Below are 22,437 nucleotides of genomic sequence, written 5' to 3'. Positions count from 1 at the left end.
TATTAATAATTTGAAGAAAAGATTATAAGAATCAAAAAGGCAAGTGGCCAAAAGTGTTACCAGGAATATTATGGACTTATCGAACAATAACAAAAACAAGTACGGGCGAGACTTCATTTTCACTCCTCTATGGAACTGAAGCCCTAATTCCAGTAGAAATAGGTGAACCAAGTACGAGATACACACATGCTACTGAGGAATCAAATGAATAAGTAATGCAAACGAATCTGGATTTATTAGAGGAAAGGAGAGAAGCAACACTAATAAGGATGGCGGCTCAAAAACAGATGATTGAGCGATATTACAACAGGAAAGCAGATATGAGATACTTCAAGATTGGGGACTTCGTCCTCAAAAAGGTGTTTCGATCAACAAAAATGGCTAATGCGGGAAAGTTAAGTCCAAATTGGGAAGACCCCTATAAGGTTTGAGGCATCGCTGGAAAAGGAGCATATGAGTTGGAGACCATGAATGGCAGCATACTACCATCAAATTGGAATGTTGTTCATTTAAAGAAGTATTACTTCTAAACAAAGGAAGTACCCATGGTCACGTATCACTCAGATATAATTTTATTTTGTTCTTTTGAATCTTATTAACAATGCTAGCCCATACCAAATGATGATATTAGACCCAAAAGACACGCGAAATATTGAATTATTCTCGGTCTAGGGTAGGGCTGCTCGGTGGGCCGGGCCTGAACCGGACCGAACCGGGCCCGCGATCCTAACGGGCCTGGTGGGCCGGTCCTGGGTGGGCCGGTCTTGGTGGTCCTCCTGAGCCCGTCACGGGTCGGTCTTCAAGTTTGAGCCCACGAGCCCGGGACCGTCAGGCGGGCCTGGGCCGGTCCTGGCGGGCCCAACGGCTATTTTTTTTTAAAAAAAAAAATTAAAATTGTCCAACGGCCATATTTAAAATCTAGCCGTTTGGGCTAAAAATATGACCGTTTTTAAGTTTAAAAAATGGCCATTTGGCCCCAAACTTTATTTTAACCCCAAACTTTATATAATTACACTTTTCCCCATTTCTCAACTATAAATACCCCCTCATTCTTTCATTTTTATTCACCAATTCATCAATATCTCTCAATCTCTCTACTACAATTACTTAATTTATTGTTGAAATTTCGTGAAAAATTGTGAAGTTGTTGAATTGAAGTTTTCAAGTGTTCAACGATTTTCAATTTTCAAGAAGTTGTTCGGCAATCCGGTAAACTCGTTTCAACTCTTACGTTTTTAGAATATATTTTTGTGTGGTTTAGTTTGCATAATTATAATTAATATGGCATTTACTTTGAAAAAAATGTTTGGTAAAGGAAAAGATAAAACCGGTGAAAGTAGTGGCCAACCAACTACCCTTCCCCCGGCTCCCCGACCTAGAAAAGATAAGCAAGTTGAAAGTAGTCGCCAACCTAGACGTCCTCCTCCTTCCGTAATTCTTGATAGTGATCACCCTTGTTTTCAATTTACCGATAGTGAATTTTATCATAATGTTGCACCAGGTGATAGATTAGATGATGAAATTATGAATGCTCTTTATCCTAATGAAACCATCTTAGAAAATAATGAGGAAAATGAGGATGATGATGAAACCCAAGCACCGGATTTAGATGATACACCTACTAGTCCTCTTAATAACCCAACTGATGCACCGGTCGACCCACCTGTAGAAACTCCTACTTTTAATAGAGAACCTGCTAAACGCCTAGAAACATCATTAGTTTGGAATTTTTTTACTCAAGTAAGAGAACAAAATAAGGCTAAGTGTAAAACTTGTGGGAAATTAATGGTGCATAAATATACTGGAGACCGTAGCGGCACGGGTAGTTTGACTAGGCACATAAAAACACACCCTAGAGATAAGGCTAGATTTTTTCAAATGAAAGCGCAACTAGAGGGGACAAGTGTAGATTCTGCGGTTAACCCTAGTACAGGTTCAAATCTAGTTCAACCAGGAATTAACACTGTCACCGGAGGTATTTTATATTACGATCCAAATAGAGATCGTGAAGAATTAGCAAAGATGATTACTGTTATGTGCTTACCTTATACTTTTGCATCTAATCCTAATTGGGTTCATTATATTAGAAGAGTTTTTAATCCTACTTATAAAGGTTGGCCTCGCGCAACAGTTAAGAGTGATATTTATAAATTCAAACATGAATATGAACAATATTTGCGGTATTTATTTACTCATATACCTAATCGGATTTCTATTACTACTGATATTGGTAGAAGTGGTAATGATTGTGATTATCTAACTGTTACAAGTCATTGGATAGATGAGGAATGGATAATGCAAAAACGCATAATTGCATATAGAATAATTAATTCGCGTCACACAGGTAAGTTTATAGCTAACACTGTTGCAGATATTTGTAGATATTTTTGCTTTAGCGATAAAATAATGGCAATTTCAATGGATAATGCTTCTAGTAACACCAGTGCTATAGGCATGCTTACAACAACACTAAATCCTGCATTTACTAATATTTTCCATGTTAGATGTATTTGTCATATTTATCATTTAATTGTCGGTGATGGTATGCGAATATTAAACATAGAAATTGAAAAGGTTAGAATGGCTCTTAATTGGCTTTTTTATTCAAACCGTAGAAGTAGACTTAGAGAGTATTTTAAAAAATGTGATGAATATGGCCTTAGAGAAAGAAAGGTTCCTAAACCTTGCCCGACTAGATGGAATTGTATGTACGAAAGTTTAGTAGTAGCATATGAATATAGAAACTCAATTAATGCAACGTTTAATTCTCGGGTAGGTGGTGAGGATGATGATGAAATGCTTACCACTCAAGATTGGACTAATGTTAAAATTCTTTTAGATTTTTTAGAACATTTTCAAATTGCTACAAATGCATTTTCTGGGCAATATTATCCTACTATTTCAAACTGTTTAGTTTATATTGCAGCACTATCTGATTTGTTTGTTGAATTTAGTGAGGGTGGGGATATTTATGAACTTGCTATAAATGAAATGAAACAAAAGTTTAAAAAATATTTTTTTCCTATCCCTCCTATTTATGGTCTTGCTGCAATGCTAAATCCTACAATGAAATTGGGAGGTCCTCATTTTTGGTATTCAAATATTTATAAGGCTTTAGATCTTTCAAATGAGGAAATTGCGACACTTGCAGATGCAAAAGCTTCAATTAAGATTAACGCTCAAACAGTTTATAATGCTTATCAACTTGCCTTAGAGCATGCTAGGCCAACTATTCCAACCCCTACTTCGTCTAGCTCACAATCCTCTAAAAGAGTTGCGGGCTTAAAAGCTCTTAAATCTTGGACGGAGTTCAGGGGGTCTCAAGGTGAAAATTATGATGAAACTTCACATCTAAATGAGCTTCAAGTTTATTTGTCTCAGGGACTTGAAAAGGAGAATCCAGACGGCTCTTTTGATCTTTTGGAATGGTGGAAGGCAAGGGAAAAATATTTTCCTGTTCTTGCAAGGATGGCTCGGGATATTTTATCAATTCAAGCTTCAACTGTTGCATCAGAGAGCGCTTTCAGTCAAGCAAGACTGCAAATAGGTGATCATAGAGCGTCTATGAGGGATAGCTTGGAAAAATCAGTATTGTTTAGAGATTGGATCCGCTCGGAAAGAAGAAACTTTGGAATTGCAGAAGCACAACCGGCGATAGATGAAGCTTATGAAGAAATGATAGCGGAACTTGCGGAGGATTCGGCTTCGCCCGGAAGTGGTGATGAACAAGCTTCTTTTCCACCACCACCAACGCAACCTCCTCCGAACCTTGAAGGATTTATGAGATTTGTTAGAGATAATACATAGAATAATATGTAACTTGTATTTTGGCACATCTTCCTTAGTTTTTTTTCCTTCTAATGGTGGTATTAGTACCTTGTTGTGCTCATTCCATTGGGGGAAGGATGACTAAGAAAGATATGCCATTTTTTGGTAATAAAATTTATTGCTTCTACCCATGAGCTTCTTTTCGCAATATTTCTTTGTCTATACTTAGAATTATTTATAAGCTACAATATATACATAATATACAATATATATACTACAAGAAAATATATAAGAGAATATATATACATAAGATACAATATAATATACTACAAGAAAATATATTATGCGAAAATATATACATAATATACAATATATATACTACAAGACAATATATTATGCGAATATATATACATAATATACAATATATATACTACAAGAAAATATATTATGCTACAATATATACATAATATACAATATATATACTACAAGAAAATATATAAGAGAATATATATACATAAGATACAATATAATATACTACAAGAAAATATATTATGCGAAAATATATACATAATATACAATATATATACTACAAGAAAATATATTATGCGAACATATATACATAAGATACAATATATATACATAAGATACAATATATTATGCGAATATATATACATAAGATACAATATATATACTACAAGAAAATATATAAGAGAATATATATACATAAGATACAATATAATATACTACAAGAAAATATATTATGCATGACAATTTAGTGTTTTACTATTATTTTGTTATTTTCTTTTTCGTCAAGCACTTTAATAATTATATACATATATACTACATATATATTTTTGATATAGCCATGATACTACAAGAAATTGCCTTAAAAAAAATAAAAAAAGCCCGCTAGGCCCGCGAAGCCCACGAGCCCGGCCCGTTAAGCACAGGACCATGTGGGCTTAGGCCCGTCACGGGCCGGTTCCACCCATTGAGACCACGAAGACCGGGACCGCCGCTTGGGACCGCCAGAGCCCAGGACCACGAAGCCCGGGACCGCGAGGCCCGGCCCGTTAGGCCCATTAAGGCTCGGGCCCGGGCCAAAATACAGCATTAGTCTAGGGTACAACCTTTCTGATAGAAAAAAAAAAGGGTTAAGCAGTTATCATCTAAATCTAAATGTATATCTCCGAGTCCCGTGTGGATTTATTAGAGGAAAGGAGAGAAGCAACACTAATAAGGATGGCAGCTCAAAAGCAGATGATTGAGCGATATTACAACAAGAAAGCAGATATGAGATACTTCAAGATTGGGGACTTCGTCCTCAAAAAGGTGTTTCGATCAACAAAAATGGCTAATGCGGGAAAGTTAAGTCCAAATTGGGAAGACCCTTATAAGGTTCGAGGCATCGCTGGAAAAGGAGCATATGAGTTGGAGACCATGAATGGCAGCATACTACCATCAAATTGGAATGTTGTTCATTTAAAGAAGTATTACTTCTAAACAAAGGAAGTACCCATGGTCACGTATCACTCAGATATAATTTTATTTTGTTCTTTTGAATTTTATTAACAATGCTAGCCCATACCAAATGATGATATTAGACCCAAAAGACACGCGAAATATTGAATTATTCTCGGTCTAGGGTATAACCTTTCTGATAGAAAAAAAAGGGTTAAGCAGTTATCATCTAAATCTAAATGTATATCTCCGAGTCCCGTGTGGATTTATTAGAGGAAAGGAGAGAAGCAACACTAATAAGGATGGTAGCTCAAAAGCAGATGATTGAGCGATATTACAACAAGAAAGCAGATATGAGATACTTCAAGATTGGGGACTTCGTCCTCAAAAAGGTGTTTCGATCAACAAAAATGGCTAATGCGGGAAAGTTAAGTCCAAATTGGGAAGACCCTTATAAGGTTCGAGGCATCGCTGGAAAAGGAGCATATGAGTTGGAGACCATGAATGGCAGTATATTACCATCAATTTGGAACGCTGTTCATTTAAAGAAGTATTACTTCTAAACAAAGGAAGTACCCATGGTCACGTATCACTCAGATATAATTTTATTTTGTTCTTTTGAATTTTACTAACAATGCTAGCTCATACCATATGATGATATTAGACCCAAAAGACATGCGAAATATTGAATTATTCTCGGTCTAGGGTACAACCTTTCTGATGGAAAAAAAGGGTTAAGCAGTTATCATCTAAATCTAAATGTATATCTCTTAGTCCCGTGTGGTTTTTTTAGAGGAAAGGAGAGAAACAACACTAATAAGGATGGCGACTCAAAAACAGATGATTCAACGATACTACAACATGAAAGCAGATATGAGATACTTCAAGATTGGGGACTGTGAGCACGTGATTTTTGCCCTACATGAAATACTCCCATAAATTCAAAACAAAGTAATTTCGTTTCATTATTTACAATCTTGTGGATTTTGTGGCATTTGCTGTTAATTATTTGCATTTTTGTCTGTGCATTTCGTTTGTTAATTAATGGAAAATACGAAATATGCTGCATTTGCATTTAGGATTTAATTTTTTGCATGTTTGAAATAATTAGTAATTTAGTGTTTATAAAAATGGAAAAATCACAGAAAAATAGTTCTTTTTTGCATTTTAATTTTAATTTCTCGAATTTTGATTAGCTTTCTTTAATTTGGTATTTAATTAGTATGGTAATTATTTTTAGAGGTTAATTAGTTAATTTGATAGGATAATATTAATTTTAATAATTAATTTAAGATTTATTTCTAATTATTGAAAAGAAAAGAAAATTGAAAATTGAAAAAAGAGAAAAGATTCAAAAAACAAAGGGAAATTCGGATTTGGGCCATATAATTAAACCCCCTTCAGCCCAATTGCCCCCCCCTCGTACCCGCCCAATTCCAGCCCAAACCCGCCTATACCCGGTCCGGATCCCCTTTCAAGTGAAACGACGCCGTTTTGACCAGTGCCAATCTGAGTCGTTGATCCTCACTTGATCGAACGGCTCGGAACCAAAGCCTGGGGAGTATATATATGTCTGAACACATAGTCCCCCCCCCTCAGTTCATCGTCCCAACACCCCAACTTCAGAACCCTGCCCCCCAAACCCTAGTAGCCGCCTCAGAATTCCCCACCGTCCGGTGACGTCGCCGGCGTCCAATCGCCAGCGAATTAACATCATCAACTCCCTTCCACCTCCCCATCCCAAATATCCAAATAGTTCCTCTCAAATCCCCCTCCATCGCCTCGAATCTCAGATCTGAGGTTAGCGCTTGAAACCCTAAAATCCCTAGATCCACCCAAAATCACACCATGCAACCCCTCATCTCCTTCCTGCCTCAAATACATGTTGGTTTCATCTCAAAATGGTCCGTCAGTGGTAGAGCAGAGGTCCGGATAGCCAAGTCTCTCCTTGGGTTCCTTTCTGGCTTAGCAAGGTTAAGTGAACCAATACCGTCATTAATCGTTTGTCTTTTGTTAAGGACAACCGATTAATGACCGTCAAAGGTTCACTGTCTCCTCCAAGTTTTTTCGAGCATGTAGTTCTTGCCGAAGCAGGTTTGGGAGAATTTCCTTTGCGTCGATTGCTTTCTTGTTGATCTCATCTGTTTGTTTGCTTGGTTGTTTGTTTGTCCAGTTTTCGTCCTTCAGAATTTTCGTCTCTTGCTTAATTGCATTATGTTCTGGTTGTAAGTCTGTTAGTTAGCTTGTTTGTGTAGTTGTCGATGACAATTGGCTTCGTAAGGTTTGAGTTTGGTTTGGTTTCAATTCATGAGATTTTCTTCTTTCCACTGGGTTTCATTTCACATTTGTGAATTAATTTTGGAATTAAATCAAGTATTGTTCATTGTTCGCATTAATTCTTGTTTCAAGAACATTTTCTGAATTCATGTTTATGTGTGAAGGGTATTCAAGCTAGTTTCTCATAATTTCAATAGTTGTTTTGAATTTCAATTTGTTTGAAAGGGTCAGCCCGTTTGGTTATTGTTATTGTGATTGTGAGCATTCAGAATTTAAGGGGGGGGGGGTAAGTGAATAATGGGGAACTTTAGGGGGTGATTTTGGAGATTGTTTCAACTTAAATAATCTTTAATAACTAATGGGAAGCTTCCTAAATGGACAACAACCCAAAATGGTTAAGGAAAACAGGCTGTAAATTGAAAATATATAAAGGAAATGGACAGCTGTCCAAAAATCAGTTTTGAAAGATGCCCTATGAGGGTATTTTGGAAAGAATCTGACTGCCTTGTCTTGGAAGGCACACAACAGACCCTCAGCCTTAAAAAAGAAAGTCTCCTTCTCATTCAAGACAGTTTTTACACCTTAGAGAGACTGAAAAGGCTGAAATACAGGAGAAATCAGAACAACTAAAAAAAGTCACTGTTCCATTGAAAGTTTTTTTCTGTAATTCTTGAGGCTCTCACTTCTGAAATCATCTTTGAACAATCAAGGGCTAAGATGGCTTGAGACTTAGTCGTTAAGGCTAGGTGTTGGGTGTTTGCTTGTGTGAAAGTGTGTTTGACACTGCAATCTGGTCTGCTGAATTGCATTTTCTGGAATTTTGAGCTGTTTTGGTACATTGTTCCACTGGATTTGAGGTCCACTTTGCTGCTTGTTACTGCTGCTGGGTTTTCTGATTATCTCGTTGTTGCTTTCTTCACATTTTTAGGTATGTAAGGACATTTGAACCTTGAGTAAATCTAGACCAGAAGCCTATGAAATCAAGCTGAAATGGCTGTTTTGTTCTTTCGAGCAGAGGCTATTGGTCTTCTTGTGATTTCTGCGCATTTCTCTCGTTAATCATTATGAGTAGTTAGTCATATAGTTTGTAGTATATTTCCTTTTCAGACTTGGGATTTGCATTAATGTGTTATAAATAATGTTAGACTATTGGACTATTACAGTGCTGTAAGTCAGTGCTAAGCTCAGCCATGCTTATGTCTTGTTCATGAATGTCACTCATGTCTTTGGGAAACTGTTAGAATGTGTAGAGTAGTTTGACCTTCCCTTTATCATGTTTACCTTTAATTGTTTAGCTGAAAATCTGTCATGTTTCAAACTGTGCAAGCAGTGCATCGATTCATTCTTCTGGGTGCAAATTCTGATTGTGGCTCTCATTGGTTTGATTTGCTGGTTAGTTTCATTGGATCTGATTTCTTGCGCTCGTTTAACCTTTCCAAAATGTGAAAGTGTGGTTCAGTCCATGCTCCTCATGATATAGGTTTGGTTACTAAGAAGAATTTGCCCAGGACCTACCTGCATTTTCAGGGACTATGCATTTGTTTTAATGTGTTCATTGTAAGGTTTGTTTTCAGAAGTTGTAGTTTTGTTGTCTTTGTCCGTTCTTATATTGAAATTTGTTTTATTCCGCTAAAGTTTGCTGGATTCAGATCGTAGCTTAACTTTTAGTCTTCATGATTCAATCGTCAGTTTTAATACATGCCCTATGGTATGATTCTTTGCGAGTGCGTTTCAAATGAATTATTAGAGAAATAGCTTTGGGCTTTAAGAAATCAGGTTTTGGACAATGGTTTGTGCTGATTCTTGGGGATTATGTCCAGCTCGCCTGGATCTTCGAACTGGTCATGTGACCAAATTTAAGGGAGTAATTTCAAGCAAAAGAATATGGGCCTGGCAAATGAGCTGCCAGACCCTTTCTCCACGGGAATACTTCTGGGCTGCATATCCATGTGCCTTGAGTTAGCCCGTTTGCTTTTCACAGTGTAGTTAGCCCGGAACTCGTGGCCTTAGCAATCCCGACTCGATTTTAGGAATAATTGTTGAATATTCGTAGAGAAACCTTTAGGGCCGTTTAAAATACAATTGTGATTGTGTACACGTTCGCGTGACATGATTACAATTCTAAAAACTAATTCAGAGTATGCGTTCGCGCAGCTTCGAGCAAACCTTCTTAATAATAAAAATGGGTTTTTGCAGGTTATTAATTAGATTAGCTCATGTAGTCCGAGGTGAGCCGTCTACTATTTAATCATACAAAATGACAAATTTTCGTAGTTTGCTTTAGACACGCGCAACTTTGGTCAAACCTTTCTTTTTTTATATTAATAAAGTGTTATTAATTATGGACACGTTCGCGTGACATGATTTTTGACGCGCCAAAGGAAAAGAGTATACGTACGCGTAACTCAATTCTTTAACTACGAGTAATCAAGTGATTTAAAAGCGGTAAAGGGTAAATGCACATAGGATCTAAAGTCAGTAATTAAACAATTTTAATAAGCCAAGTATGATCAAAGCGACCGTGCTAGAACCATGGAACTCGGGAGTGCCTAACACCTTCTCCTGGGTTAACAAAATTCCTTACCCGGATTTCTGTGTTCGCAGACCGTAAATAGAGTCAGCTTTCCTCGATTCGGGATTTTAACTGGTGACTTGGAACACCATAAACCTCCCAAGTGGCGACTCTGAATCTTTAAATGAAATAACCCCGTTTCGATTGTCCTTTAATTGGAAAAACTCCCTTGAATTTATGCCCTTTACGGGGTGTAGGTAAAAAGGAGGTGTGACAGGGACTTCGTCCTCAAAAAGGTGTTTCGATCAACAAAAATGGCTAATGCGGGAAAGTTAAGTCCAAATTGGGAAGACCCTTATAAGGTTCGCGGCATCGCTAGAAAAGGAGCATATGAGTTGGAGACCATGAATGACATCATACTACCATCAATTTGGAACGTTGTTCATTTAAAGAAGTATTACTTCTAAACAAAGGAAGTACCCATGGTCACGTATCACTCAGATATAATTTTATTTTGTTCTTTTGAATTTTACTAACAATGCTAGCCCATACCAAATGATGATATTAGACCCAAAAGACACGCGAAATATTGAATTATTCTCGGTCTAGGGTACAACCTTTCTGATGAAAAAAAAGGGTTGACCAGTTATCATCTAAATCTAAATGTATATCTTCGAGTCTCGTGTGGATTTATTAGAGGAAAGGAGAGAAGCAACACTAATAAGGATGGCGGCTCAAAAACAGATTATTGAGCGATATTACAACAGGAAAGCAGATATGAGATACTTCAAGATTGGGGACTTCGTCCTCAAAAAGGTGTTTCGGTCAACAAAAATGGCTAATGCGGGAAAGTTAAGTCCAAATTGGGAAGACCCTTATAAGGTTCGAGGCATCGCTGGAAAAGGAGCATATGAGTTGGAGACCATGAATGACAGCATACTACCATCAAATTGGAATGTTGTTCATTTAAAGAAGTATTACTTCTAAACAATGGAAGTACTCATGGTCACGTATCACTCAGATATAATTTTATTTTGTTCTTTTAAATTTTACTAACAATGCTAGCCCACAACAAATGATGATATTAGACCCAAAAGACACGCGAAATACTGAATTATTCTCGGTCTAGGGTACAACCTTTCTGATGAAAAAAAGAGTTAAGCAGTTATCATCTAAATCTAAATGTATATCTCCGAGTCCCGTGTGTATTTTCCTTTTCAGGGAATGGACCAAAAAGAAGGAGCAATCTAGTGTTCAAGATTTCATACTTCAAAGCTCTCACACGGGAGAGGGGGAGGGAGGAGAACTATACATATAGACAAAGAAGCAAAAGAGCCAAAAATCAAGCCTGAATCAAAAACCTTGAAGCAACATTGAGAAGGAGTGAACTCGCAAGAAGAATACAAGATACGTTCCAAGTTCCTACGAGTTTTTACGTTAAAGCCAAGATTTAGTCACGAAATAATAAACCCGATTTTGTATCTGAAAATCTGCTACAAAGAAAAAATCAAGCCTAAATCAAAAACCTTAAAGCAACCTTGAGAAGGTGTGAACTCGCAAGAAGAATACATGATACGTTCCAAGTTCCTACGAGTTTTTACTTAAAGTTAAAATTTAGTCACGAAATAATAAATCCGATTTTGTATCTGAAAATCTGCTACAAAGAAAACTTATGTGAAAGTATTGTACGAATATTAGAGGAAATCATATCCAATGCCAAATGCCCATTTTTGTTTCTCGAAGATACAGTCACAACCATTATTCGCTTATCTTATATAGTTAAAATGTTTTCTAAAAATACGCACTTATATTAAGTTCCAATATTGCTACAGAAGTGGGCGCATCTAATGGCTAAGAGTTTTGAATCGGCATGGGTGTTATATAATTATATTAATAATTTTTATCGGGTCTCGTTTGCTCCGATATAGTGATGAGATGAAGAAAGTCGAAATCTAGATGCTTATTCCAATGGAATGCCACGGGAAAATCGAATTTAGCACTTGAAATTAAGATAAAAATAAGAAAAGAACAAAAGAAGAAGAAGAAGAAGGAAAGGCCATCTATTCTAAGGACATTGTTTTCTTCTAAAAGTAGTAAAACTATTGAAGCTGCTGCTACTTTCTTCGTGATCATCAGATTCATTAGCAGTCAGCTCAGTGATCCCACTGGAACCAGAAAATGATGTTGAAGCTGGAACTGATCCATTCAAATCTTCCCTCTCCCTGGCCATAAAATCGTAAAAGACTGCCTTCTTTGCACTTGTGTTTCTGCTATTAAACACCTGATGTGTGATGTTCTCGTCCTCATTTTTACCATCTCTTCTCTTTAAGAATATGCGGCAGAGAACCCAATTTTCCTGCACCAGATTAATTCACCAAGTTAATATAGAGGTGTTTGATTTGAAGCAAAATTTAAGGGAAAAAAAAACTTTTGAAACTTTGGTCTAAATATGTCATATACGGTGGCGGAGGCAGGATTACGGCCAAGGGGATTCAAGAAAAGAAAAAAGTTAGAAAGGTTGTAGCTAGTGGAAATAGAATCAATGACCTTTCAAGAGTTCTGAACCCCTTGACCACTAAACTATGTTTTTGGGCTGTGTCAAAGGGATTCAAAACATAATATATCGAGGTAAAAAATAGATTTTACCTTACATATATAGTGTATTTTTTTTTGACGAAGGGGGATCGGGTGAACACCCTTCCGCCCCTAAATCCGCTCTTGGTCATATATATATATATATATATATATATATGGCTATTAAATTATGTTATTAAAAGAATAGAACAAAAAATTTAAAATTAAATTATTTCAAAATATTTAAAAAATGTCATTTTCACATACGATGGGACGCAGAGTATATGATAGTGTTTATCTAGACAAAGAGTTTAAGGAAAAACGAATTATTGGTAAACAAGAAAACGATGATCATAAGAATAAGTGAAAAATTTATAAATATAGAAATATAGGAGTAGTAATTATTTTTGGGGAACGAGGGAAAGAATTATTACAAGGTGGGGAATAGAAACCTTACCAATAAGGTGAAATCTCAAGTAAAAGAAAAGGGGCACAAATAACAACTTTCTAAGATTTGGAGAGAAAAACTTGGGAGCCTAAAATAAGCAAAACTTTCAACTAAAATTCACCTGCGTAAGGTTGTTGTTGGCTTGGATTGAAATAGTTTCAAGATTAGGAAGACGATACTCGTGCATAATCCAATTGGTTCTGCAACCATGAGGAGATTTGCCTCTGTAGAAGACAAGAGTTTTCTTCAATCCAACCAATTGTTGGCCCTTACAACTCACTATTTGCTTGTCAATTCCAGTTGCCTTCCAATAGCCTGAGTTTGTCGCTCTATTTGACCTATTCCCATTTGGATACTTCACCTCCCTTGTGCTAAAAAAGTACCTTTCTTCCTCCAAATCACCTGAACTCAAGTTCAAAATACAAATTCAGTTTCCTTTATCACCTATTAAAGAGAACACACAACTCTTTTGGTCCAAAGTCTATATTAGTCTTAAGAAATTTATTTAATATGTTCTAATTATTGATTTATTAATTTAGAACTCAATAATTTAAAATGGCTAAAATCCTGAACCCAGAAACTTCATATTCTGGTTCCACCTTTGCTTTTCACTATCTGTAAAGAAATTGCTCTCTAGCTTCCTTATACAAGATGATCAAGTTTTTTTTTGCTTTGAGTTTACTTTCTTTTTTTCCCCTAGTACTACTTGATCATTTCACAATATATTTTTCAAAACACAAAATAGAGAAGGAAGAGAGGTTGATTCAGATTGGGTGGGTGAGTTATGATTTATTAATCATTTTTTGATTCAAATATACTTTGGACAAGTTGGGTCATGATAATTTTATTTTTTTGACTCGTTTGACTAGTCCAAACTTGAGATAACCTGCCAATTATCCACCTCTGCTCAAAATCATAACTTCAATAATTTTTCTTTTTGAAAAGAGACAGTTTCGGGAACATTTTACTCCTTAAGCCGGTATACTTGACCCTAATTTAGATTAATTATGCCATTAATTTTGAACACCAATTTGAAAAAAACTCAAATGCTTTGGAACACGAACACATTTCTTTTGGGTGTGAAGTGTGAACCGACCTGGCAAATCCCAAGGATCAGACTTGTGAATTTCCAGCTCAGGGATGATAGAGGCTGGCAAGGGGAAAGACAAGACCTTACGCTTTAAATACTGAACTACAAGCTCTTCATCAGTTGGACGAAACCTAAATCCAGGAGGCAATCTCAGTACACCATTCTTCACAAAACTAAGCTTCTCCATCCACAAAAAAGAAGAAGAAATTGTTGAAAACAATATATATAGTATTATTCAAAGTCTGTCATTTGCAAGTTGTGAAATGAGTTAATAGACAAAAGAAAGAAGAGAGAGACAAGAACAGGAGGAGAAGTAGGTAAGGTGGTGTGGTATGTTTAGGGGGAAAGTGTGGTTTCTTTATAGTAATAATTGAAGAAAGGAGATTTAGAATTTTGAAAGATAAGGGAATAGAATATGGACGACCCATTTTGCGTAAATTAGACTCAATCACCTTTTCCTTCGACGCTTCTCTTTTCAAATACTATCTATTTTTCTAAATTCACAAATTCAAATTTCTCATTTACTATAATTACCTCAAAGTTATCCTATATTAAAATAGTTATAAATAAAATTTCTTAAACCTATAGTATATAGATTTGAACAAAAATTAAAACCAGTAGGATACATGGTAGATGTGTCCCCTTATGTTTAAACTTGGTGTTTGCACCAAAATAAATAATTTCATTCAAGAATCATACGTTAAGTTAAAGTAGACATTGTATTTGTCAGTCTGATTCGAACACTAAGGGGTTGTTTCGTTTAAAACAAGTTATGAAAGAATTTTCATACAGAATTAATAGTGCAAATTAGTGTTTTAAAGATTTTTTCCCCCAGGCATTTAACTTTAATACTAATGGGATGTATAGAATGTTGATGATGGGTTTCAGGAACAAACAAAAGGTAATTTGGTCTTTTATGTTTAATAATCCATATATTACTTTATCCATGTATTGTTATCCCATGTTATATTATGTATAAATAATATGTCAATTATTGTACTAAATTATACATTGATTAACAATTTTAAATTTAAGATACAAACTAAGTACTGAATAAAGCAATATCAAATTTTATACCAAAATTATTTCATCTTATGTTACAAACCAAACAAGTCTGGATTATATTTTTAGTCGTCCCTTCAGAATATTCGATAAAATTGGAACGATACAAAAAAATTAATGTGATTCATGCGCAAGGATAACATGTACCAATCGAGAAATTAATTAATAGTAAGATGATATCATAAGAAAATTTACCATTTTGAATTCGATATCATTGATAACAAAGTTATATGTCTTGTGATACATCTCTTCCGAATGTACAAAACTCAACAAGTCGAATTTTCTGGTTTTAATTGAAAAAGTTGCCGAACTTTTTGACAATGATTATCGTACACGTGTAACTCATTGGACAAAAAAATTCTTTTAAGCATTTATTAAATGTTAATTAATTACTCCTAAAGCATTATTCTATTTCTATGTATGATATTGATGCTTTTATTTTGTATACTATCATTTTAGGAAAAAGAGGAGTAATTATTTTTTTAAAATTTTTCATTTCTAATTTTCCTCATATTATATGACAATGTCGTCATTTTATTCCATTGTTTTGGTGAAAGTTGAAATCATTTTGCATATTCATATTGCAGAGACTGAAAGTGAAAAAAAGAAAAAAGAAGAAGAAGAAGGGAAGAACAAGAATTTGTGGGAGGACTTCAAAAGCATGAATTGTGTAAATTTTGGACCAGAAATGTAAGAAATTTTTGTTAATGTTAAATGAAATTAAAAATTAGGCCGCACAAAAGTGGTAAAAAGAGTTTCGTGCTTCGTAAGGATGAAGTCACCTTATGTCACACCTAAAAGCTGGAGCTCACCATGTACCCTTGGCATTGATTACTTGTACTTCAATGTTTAGTGCATTGACTGAATTCATATCCATCAATTTTTTTAGTTATTATTTCAACACCATCTTGTTGGAGTTGTACCGTTTCTAGGTGCCTTTGAGTTTCTTTTCCTTCTTTTTTGTATGTACAAAATACAAATTACTCATTTAATAAATTACATGACAACAAATTCCACAGTGAATCACTTGATCATAGGTTCGAATCCTAACTACAATATGTAGTGCTAATACATCTATTTCAATTTTAGTAGGCAGATTACTTGACACTTATGATTGTAGATTATAGTGGGCGTTTGGACATAAAAATTGTGAAATTCCGAAAAAAAGTAAAAAAAAAAAATTTTTTAAGTAAAATGGTATTTAAAAAATATAATTGTGTTTGGACATGAATACAATTTGGATCTGTTTTTAGATTTTTGCAAGTGATTTGAAGTGAAATTTTAGAAATTGGAGTTTTTAAAATTTTCAATTCTTTTTTGAGATACTCAACTTCAAGTGAAATTTGAAGTTTTTATGGCTTAACATTGATTCCTAGAAAAAGTAGAAAAAAAATATGGCTAAACCGGCTTAGGCTGACCAATGAATTAGCCAACATGCACACAAGATATTCACTATCATGTAAAATATTGTAGGTCAACTGGACAAGTAAAGTTTAGTTTACTCAAGTTAGAGAAGATCAATTAATTTTTCGCACCACTTGAAATATTCTAAGGAAGTAATGATGTAAATTGTCTATATCTAAAATTGCTTCAGTATTTGCCTTTTATTGTAATTGGTGATTTCTACTCTCATGGTTATGCTAAACAAAGGAGAGAACATCGTTTGAAATAGAGGAAGTTGCATATGTAGTGATTCAAGCAGTGACAAGATTAGGAAATCTAACAAGGGGATCAAATCAACTTGAGATTCAAACTTGCAATCTAAAGCATATATATTCGAATTATATTTGTCATTACTTTAGAAGTTTCTTTTCTGCAAAGAAAATTCTACGGTATATATAGAGAGAGAGTTATAGTTATAGTTATAAAAAAAATTGCTACATCTTTTCCTAGCATAATACTTCCACAAGGTTGAACCCTTACAAACCATATAACTCCATCCCTAAATTCAGAAAAAAGAATGAATGCAGGAAAGAAATACCTATGAGAATGGAAGAATACTTAATTATTAGTTTAATATAAGCCGTAGTCTTTTTCATATAAAAATAATTATGTGAAATTGTTTGCGAAATTAAGCATAAATAGCTAATCCGTGAAATTAGTCAAGATATGCATGAGTTGACTTGCCTCCTTCACTGAAAATTATATACCCAAAGGTTAATATTATTTTCATGTATATATTAGATGTTGAATCTCCTTAGCTTCTTCGCATGTTTAATTTTTTAAATTATCTTAGTAAAAATCCTGCTTCCGCCACTTACTCGGTCACCATAATTAATAAATTAAAAAGAAGCTTAAAGAGCGTAGAATGTGGAAGTATGGATAAATATAAGTTAGGCTAAATAGTCTAATTAATTCTATAGAGGAAATTAACCCTTGGTCTGGTATAAAAAAGGAAAGTATCAAAGAAGGAAAAAGACAAGACGTTTACGAAACATGTATTTAGTAGAGGTAGCAAAATCGTGTCGAGTGCAGAGAAACACAGCTTTGGCAATAAAGTAGAAGCTGCTGCAGCCAGCAACATACAACTTGGTCATTCATTGTGGCATAAAAGGTCATGTGGTTCTGGATTTGAAGCTATCCATCTTTCTCTATCTCTCTCCCTCTCTTTTTATGCATAGGGACAAATATAGATTGAAGCCAACAAAGTGACGTATCAATGCTCTTTTAACTCCAATTATATATACCTCAATTTCATTTTATCTCGTTTTAAAAGGAACAGTTTCTTTTGTTATAGAAAAATAATTTAACTTTTTTATCTTTAATGTCATACTTTTATAGTAACAAAATCTCATGGCATTCTCAAAATTACAGATTTCAAAAGTCTTTCTTTCTTTAAACTGAAATGAAGGAAGTAATATATATGTACACTTAATTCAAATGTATTTTTATAAACATATATGAGGTGAATTCTGGTCAATTGGTTTTTTGGCTCTTTACAAACTTGTTTTTAGTTTTATGACCCTAGCTTCTTTTTTACACATGAGAGATTTACTTTTACATGTAAGAGATTTGTTTTTTATATATATAAAAGAGGTAAAAAGGTTATTTTTTTAAATTCAAAATTATAAAGGGGCATGATGTACAAATAGCGCGGTGAATTCTGCATCCTTTAAACTTGAAATTATAAATTCATCTATTATATTAAACATTGCAGGTATAGTTAATTAGGAGTGGGGATGTCCATCTCATTAATCCTTTCTTCAGACTGGCCCTTTTGAGTTGTCAAGAGTTGGAAATTAAATACCACAAATTGCAATATCAAATCAACCAATCTATTCTCATTGGGATATAATGAATCTTTTATTGCATTCAACTACCTATCCACTTCCATTATTTCTTAGTGCTCTTCACTTTGTCTTTCCTTTCATTCAATTATCATCATTATTACATAAATGATCACTATGCAACTTAAATTGAACTCGGATGCCAACAAAGGCAAAACAAAAGAAAGCAAACAATAAAACCTATTATTATATAGAGGGAATAAAGTTCGGCCAGTCTCTCCTATCCCCACCTATCGAATTTCAAATAAAAGAACTCCCAAGATATTACATAAATTACACCCAATAAACTAAAAAAATAAAAAGAAGAAGATAAAGGCCACTTTTTTGACTATTAAATTAGGGCATAGTTATCTAGGAAATTGTTTATTTAGTCAAAATTGGGATGTAAATTACTCTCTTCATTAACTTTTCTCTGTTACTAAAAATATATTTTTACTTTTACTTGTTCACCATACTAAATCAAAAGAAAGATAATATTTTTATCATGTTTTACCCTTATCATTAACTACTCATTGTTATGGGTAAAATTATAAAATACATATTTCATTTATTATTTCTTAAGTGGCATGAAAAGTTCAAAGTGAACAACTAAAGATGAACGGAGGGAGTATCATTATTATCAGAATATTTCAGCTTTTATTGTTTTAAGATTGTGTAATTGCGGGTTGGAAAAAATGTGAGTCACATAGTTTTGTAGCTCATTAAAAACTTGTTTTTAGTTTTATGACTATATAAAGATCTAAAAAGATACTTTCTTAATTTCAATATAGTAAAAAGTCATGAAAGCCTGTTACCTCAAAAAATGAAACAAAGATGTGATAACTAGAAAATAACACAAGACCCATTTGAAATGAAACAAGAGCACACAAGTATTACGATGAAAGAAGATAATTAAATAAAAGAGAAACTGGACTGAATTATAGGTAACTGGTACTTCATCTATTTCAATTTAAATGATACATTTTCTTTATTATTTCATTTTAAAAAGAATAACATATTATTATATTTAAAAATAATTTAACTTTAAACTTTTTATTTTATCAATTTTGCACTTAATGAGAAGTTTTTATAGTAACATAAAAATTATGGCCTCACGGACTTTTGCCCCTTAAATTTTTAGGACCATATATTTCAAAATTCTTCTTTTTTTTAAAAAAAAAATTCTATGTCAAATCAAACTACATCAGCTACATTGAAGCGGAAGAGTAATAATTAGCATAGAACTTACTCCCTCTAATCAATAATAGCCAAATAGATTGGAAGGAAGGATAAGAACTCACCAAATAGGCAAATACAAAAGGAATATTTAGAGTCTGTTTGGACATAAAAAAAAATCAATTTTTTCAAAAAAAAATTACTTGTTTTCAAAATCGGTGTTTGCCCATGAAATTTTCAATTTCACTTGAAGATGAATTTTGGAATTTTTCGAAAATTTGAAAAACTCAAGAAAGTTATTTTTCAAAATTATCACTCACAAAACTTCATAAAAACCCAAAATTATATTCAAGTCCAAACACAACTCTAATTTTTAAATATCATTTTCACTTGAAATTTTTTTTCAGTTTTATTTTTTTGAATTTTACAATTCTTATGTCCAAACGGTCATTTATCTTCCTTGGTGAATTCAAAGATGTTATGTAAGATTTAAGGTTTTCGATACCTCACAACAGTCTCTTTTTTTTTTTTTTTTTTAAGAGGGAAAACCCACAGCCGTTACAACCTCTGCCCTTCGGGTGAGCATCTGTGGTGAGCGCTTTGTGCGCACTGGATAAACCTCCCCATATGTAATAGCCTGCAAACCACACAGGGGATGTAAACTGCTCTATGCAAATCCTGTGCGATAGGCTTAACCCAGAAGGCATTGAAGGAGGATCCGATCCCAGGTCATCCACCCTCCAAACCAGTTGGGCAACCCCGAAGGGTTATCACACAATAGTCTTCAAAATCAATAATCTGATCCAAAATGCCTAAAATTTGCCTCTTATGTCTTAATTTATGAAATGAACTTTCTTTCTTAGAATGTCATAAATAAAATTATACTTTTTTATATTTAGAAATTATTTAATTTTAAATTTTTTAATTTACTTATAGTGTGATGATTTATGATCATACAAATATTTATGATTTGTTTTAGATAACGAATTTTAAACTTCATGCTCAATCAAACTGCATCACATAAAAATAGGATAGATGAAGTACTACTTATAGTTTTAGGGCGAGTATAAAATAAGCACATGATAAAACATAAATGGGGTTGTTTATTTCAATTATGGGATGTCCCATGAAACTATAAATTTAGAATATCTCATGCAATTATTTATCTCACCTCCTATATGAAATAATTAATACTGCTATTTGGTATAAAATTTAATCGGTATTGACTAGTACCCACAACCAAATATGAAATAAACATAATTTCAAGTTTTATATTAGGATTTGTATTTATACTCGCTTTTTGGGTCACATTTTAACTTGTGCCTGTTTGCAAAAAAATTGCAGGCGTATCCACTTTTTCGCGTAACTTCAGCATACGGGGCTGAAGTAGCAAAGACAATTACGCAAAACTTCAGTATTCTAGTAGACGGGTCTGAAATAGCAAGTGTGCTGAACCAAGTGTGCTAAGGTTTTCGTTTGTAATTGTTGAACTTAAGCATAGTAGCTGAAGTTTTCTCTATTTACTGAAATTTTTGTTTGTAATTGCTGAACTTAAGCATAGTAGCTGAAATTTTGTTCTCTATTTGCTGAAGTTTTTATTTGTAATTGCACTAAATAAGCTAAAGTTTTTTTGTTATGGATTCATTAAGTTTTTTCAAAAATTTCGACAGAAGATGCTGAAGTTATTTAGTTCATTTATAAAAACTTCAGCACTGAATAAACTGAAGTTTTTTGTCCTGGATAAGTTTTTTCAAAAACTTCAGCAGAAGATGCTGAAGTTATTTAGTTCATTTAAAAAAACTTCAGCTTTTTGTCTTGGATTCATTAGTTTTGTCATAAAGTTTTTTCAAAAACTTCAGCAGAAGATGCCGAAGTTATTTAGTTCATTTATAAACTTCAGTACTATATAAGCTGAAGTTTTTGAAAAAGCTTTCTAACATACTAGATAAATAATCAGATTGTCAACAATATCTAAATCATAAATTTTGGAAACGATAAACGTAAAAAGAACAGAATTATCATTGTCTACTAACTTACGTATGTGGAAATATTCACAAATTATTGTTTACTAACTTACGTAATTATTTATAATTTATTTTTAAATAATCTGATAAACATATTTATGGCAATCATCTCATGAACTGGAGTTTCATAGCAGCACCAACAACATAAGAAGCAGCAGAAGAAGAAGAAGAAGAAGAAGAAGAAGAAGAAGAAGAAGAAGAAGAAGAAGAAGGAGGAGGAGGAGGAGGAGGAGGAGGAAAAAAGGGGTTGAATTTGTTTAAAAAATGGGTACAAATTATTTTTTTTTTTAAATGGATATAAGTTAAATGAGAGCGATCAAATAAGGCGCCCCGCACAATTTACGAATTAATATTCTTATCCCAATAATGAAACGATTCCAAAGAGTTGGGCCTAAAAGTAAATTAAGAATAGTGTATGTTGCAATTGGGATTACTCCCTAGATTTGCAATCGCACAGTTCAAAGAAGATCTTTAAGTCGAAAATCTTTTCTTGCTGTGGGTGCGGTTGGTCTGGCCTTGCACCACAAACTCATTCCCCTCAGCTCTCTATAGATTTGCGATTTTTGAGAATATGACAATAATGATTCTTTAAATATATGTTTTGATCAGTCTTGATCCTTTAAGTTTATGAAATGGAATATTTTGGTCTCCATTAAACATTTAATAAATTTTATCTGTTAGATTTGATGAGAACTACTAGTATTAAAAAAGGATTTAGCGGGAAATCACATTTGGAGGTACAATTTTTGCCGTTTATGCTATCTTTGTTTTATTTTTAG

General features: G+C 33.8%; 2 protein-coding genes across 2 annotated transcripts; one reads left to right on the top strand and one right to left on the bottom strand.

The window, feature by feature from the left end:
- Nucleotides 1-12,001: 12,001 nt before the first annotated feature.
- On the bottom strand, nucleotides 12,002-14,456 carry LOC104236330 (NAC domain-containing protein 83-like). Its single transcript, XM_009790238.2, has 3 exons — nucleotides 14,137-14,456; nucleotides 13,162-13,442; nucleotides 12,002-12,374 (listed from the first exon to the last, which is right to left on the bottom strand). Exons 1-3 carry the CDS (start codon nucleotides 14,315-14,317, stop codon nucleotides 12,084-12,086), a joined length of 753 nt encoding a protein of 250 aa, XP_009788540.1. The 5' UTR covers nucleotides 14,318-14,456; the 3' UTR covers nucleotides 12,002-12,083.
- A 1,259-nt stretch (nucleotides 14,457-15,715) lies between these two features.
- On the top strand, nucleotides 15,716-21,909 carry LOC138881430 (uncharacterized). The gene is made up of 3 exons (XM_070161655.1): nucleotides 15,716-15,862; nucleotides 20,979-21,092; nucleotides 21,790-21,909. The coding sequence occupies exons 1-3, from the start codon at nucleotides 15,716-15,718 to the stop codon at nucleotides 21,907-21,909; spliced, it is 381 nt and encodes a 126-aa protein (XP_070017756.1).
- The last annotated feature ends 528 nt before the right edge of the window (nucleotides 21,910-22,437 follow it).

The sequence above is a fragment of the Nicotiana sylvestris genome, chromosome 11, assembly GCF_000393655.2.
Source record: "Nicotiana sylvestris chromosome 11, ASM39365v2, whole genome shotgun sequence".
NCBI classification, from domain to species: Eukaryota; Viridiplantae; Streptophyta; class Magnoliopsida; order Solanales; family Solanaceae; genus Nicotiana; species Nicotiana sylvestris.
This window is presented reverse-complemented; position numbering and strand designations above follow the sequence as displayed.

Bases quoted from the DNA above. Each gene is read 5' to 3' on its own strand.
- LOC104236330 (XM_009790238.2), bottom strand. From the start codon at position 14,317: ATGGAGAAGCTTAGTTTTGTGAAGAATGGTGTACTGAGATTGCCTCCT. The intron at 13,443-14,136 runs GTCGGTTCACAC...ACTTGAGTTCAG, and splicing joins TGATCCTTGGGATTTGCCAG to GTGATTTGGAGGAAGAAAGG. The intron at 12,375-13,161 runs GTGAATTTTAGT...AATCTGGTGCAG, and splicing joins CCAACAACAACCTTACGCAG to GAAAATTGGGTTCTCTGCCG.
- LOC138881430 (XM_070161655.1), top strand. From the start codon at position 15,716: ATGTCGTCATTTTATTCCATTGTTTTGGTGAAAGTTGAAATCATTTTG. The intron at 15,863-20,978 runs GTAAATTTTGGA...AAAAAATTGCAG, and splicing joins ACTTCAAAAGCATGAATTGT to GCGTATCCACTTTTTCGCGT. The intron at 21,093-21,789 runs GTGTGCTAAGGT...GGAGTTTCATAG, and splicing joins TAGCAAGTGTGCTGAACCAA to CAGCACCAACAACATAAGAA.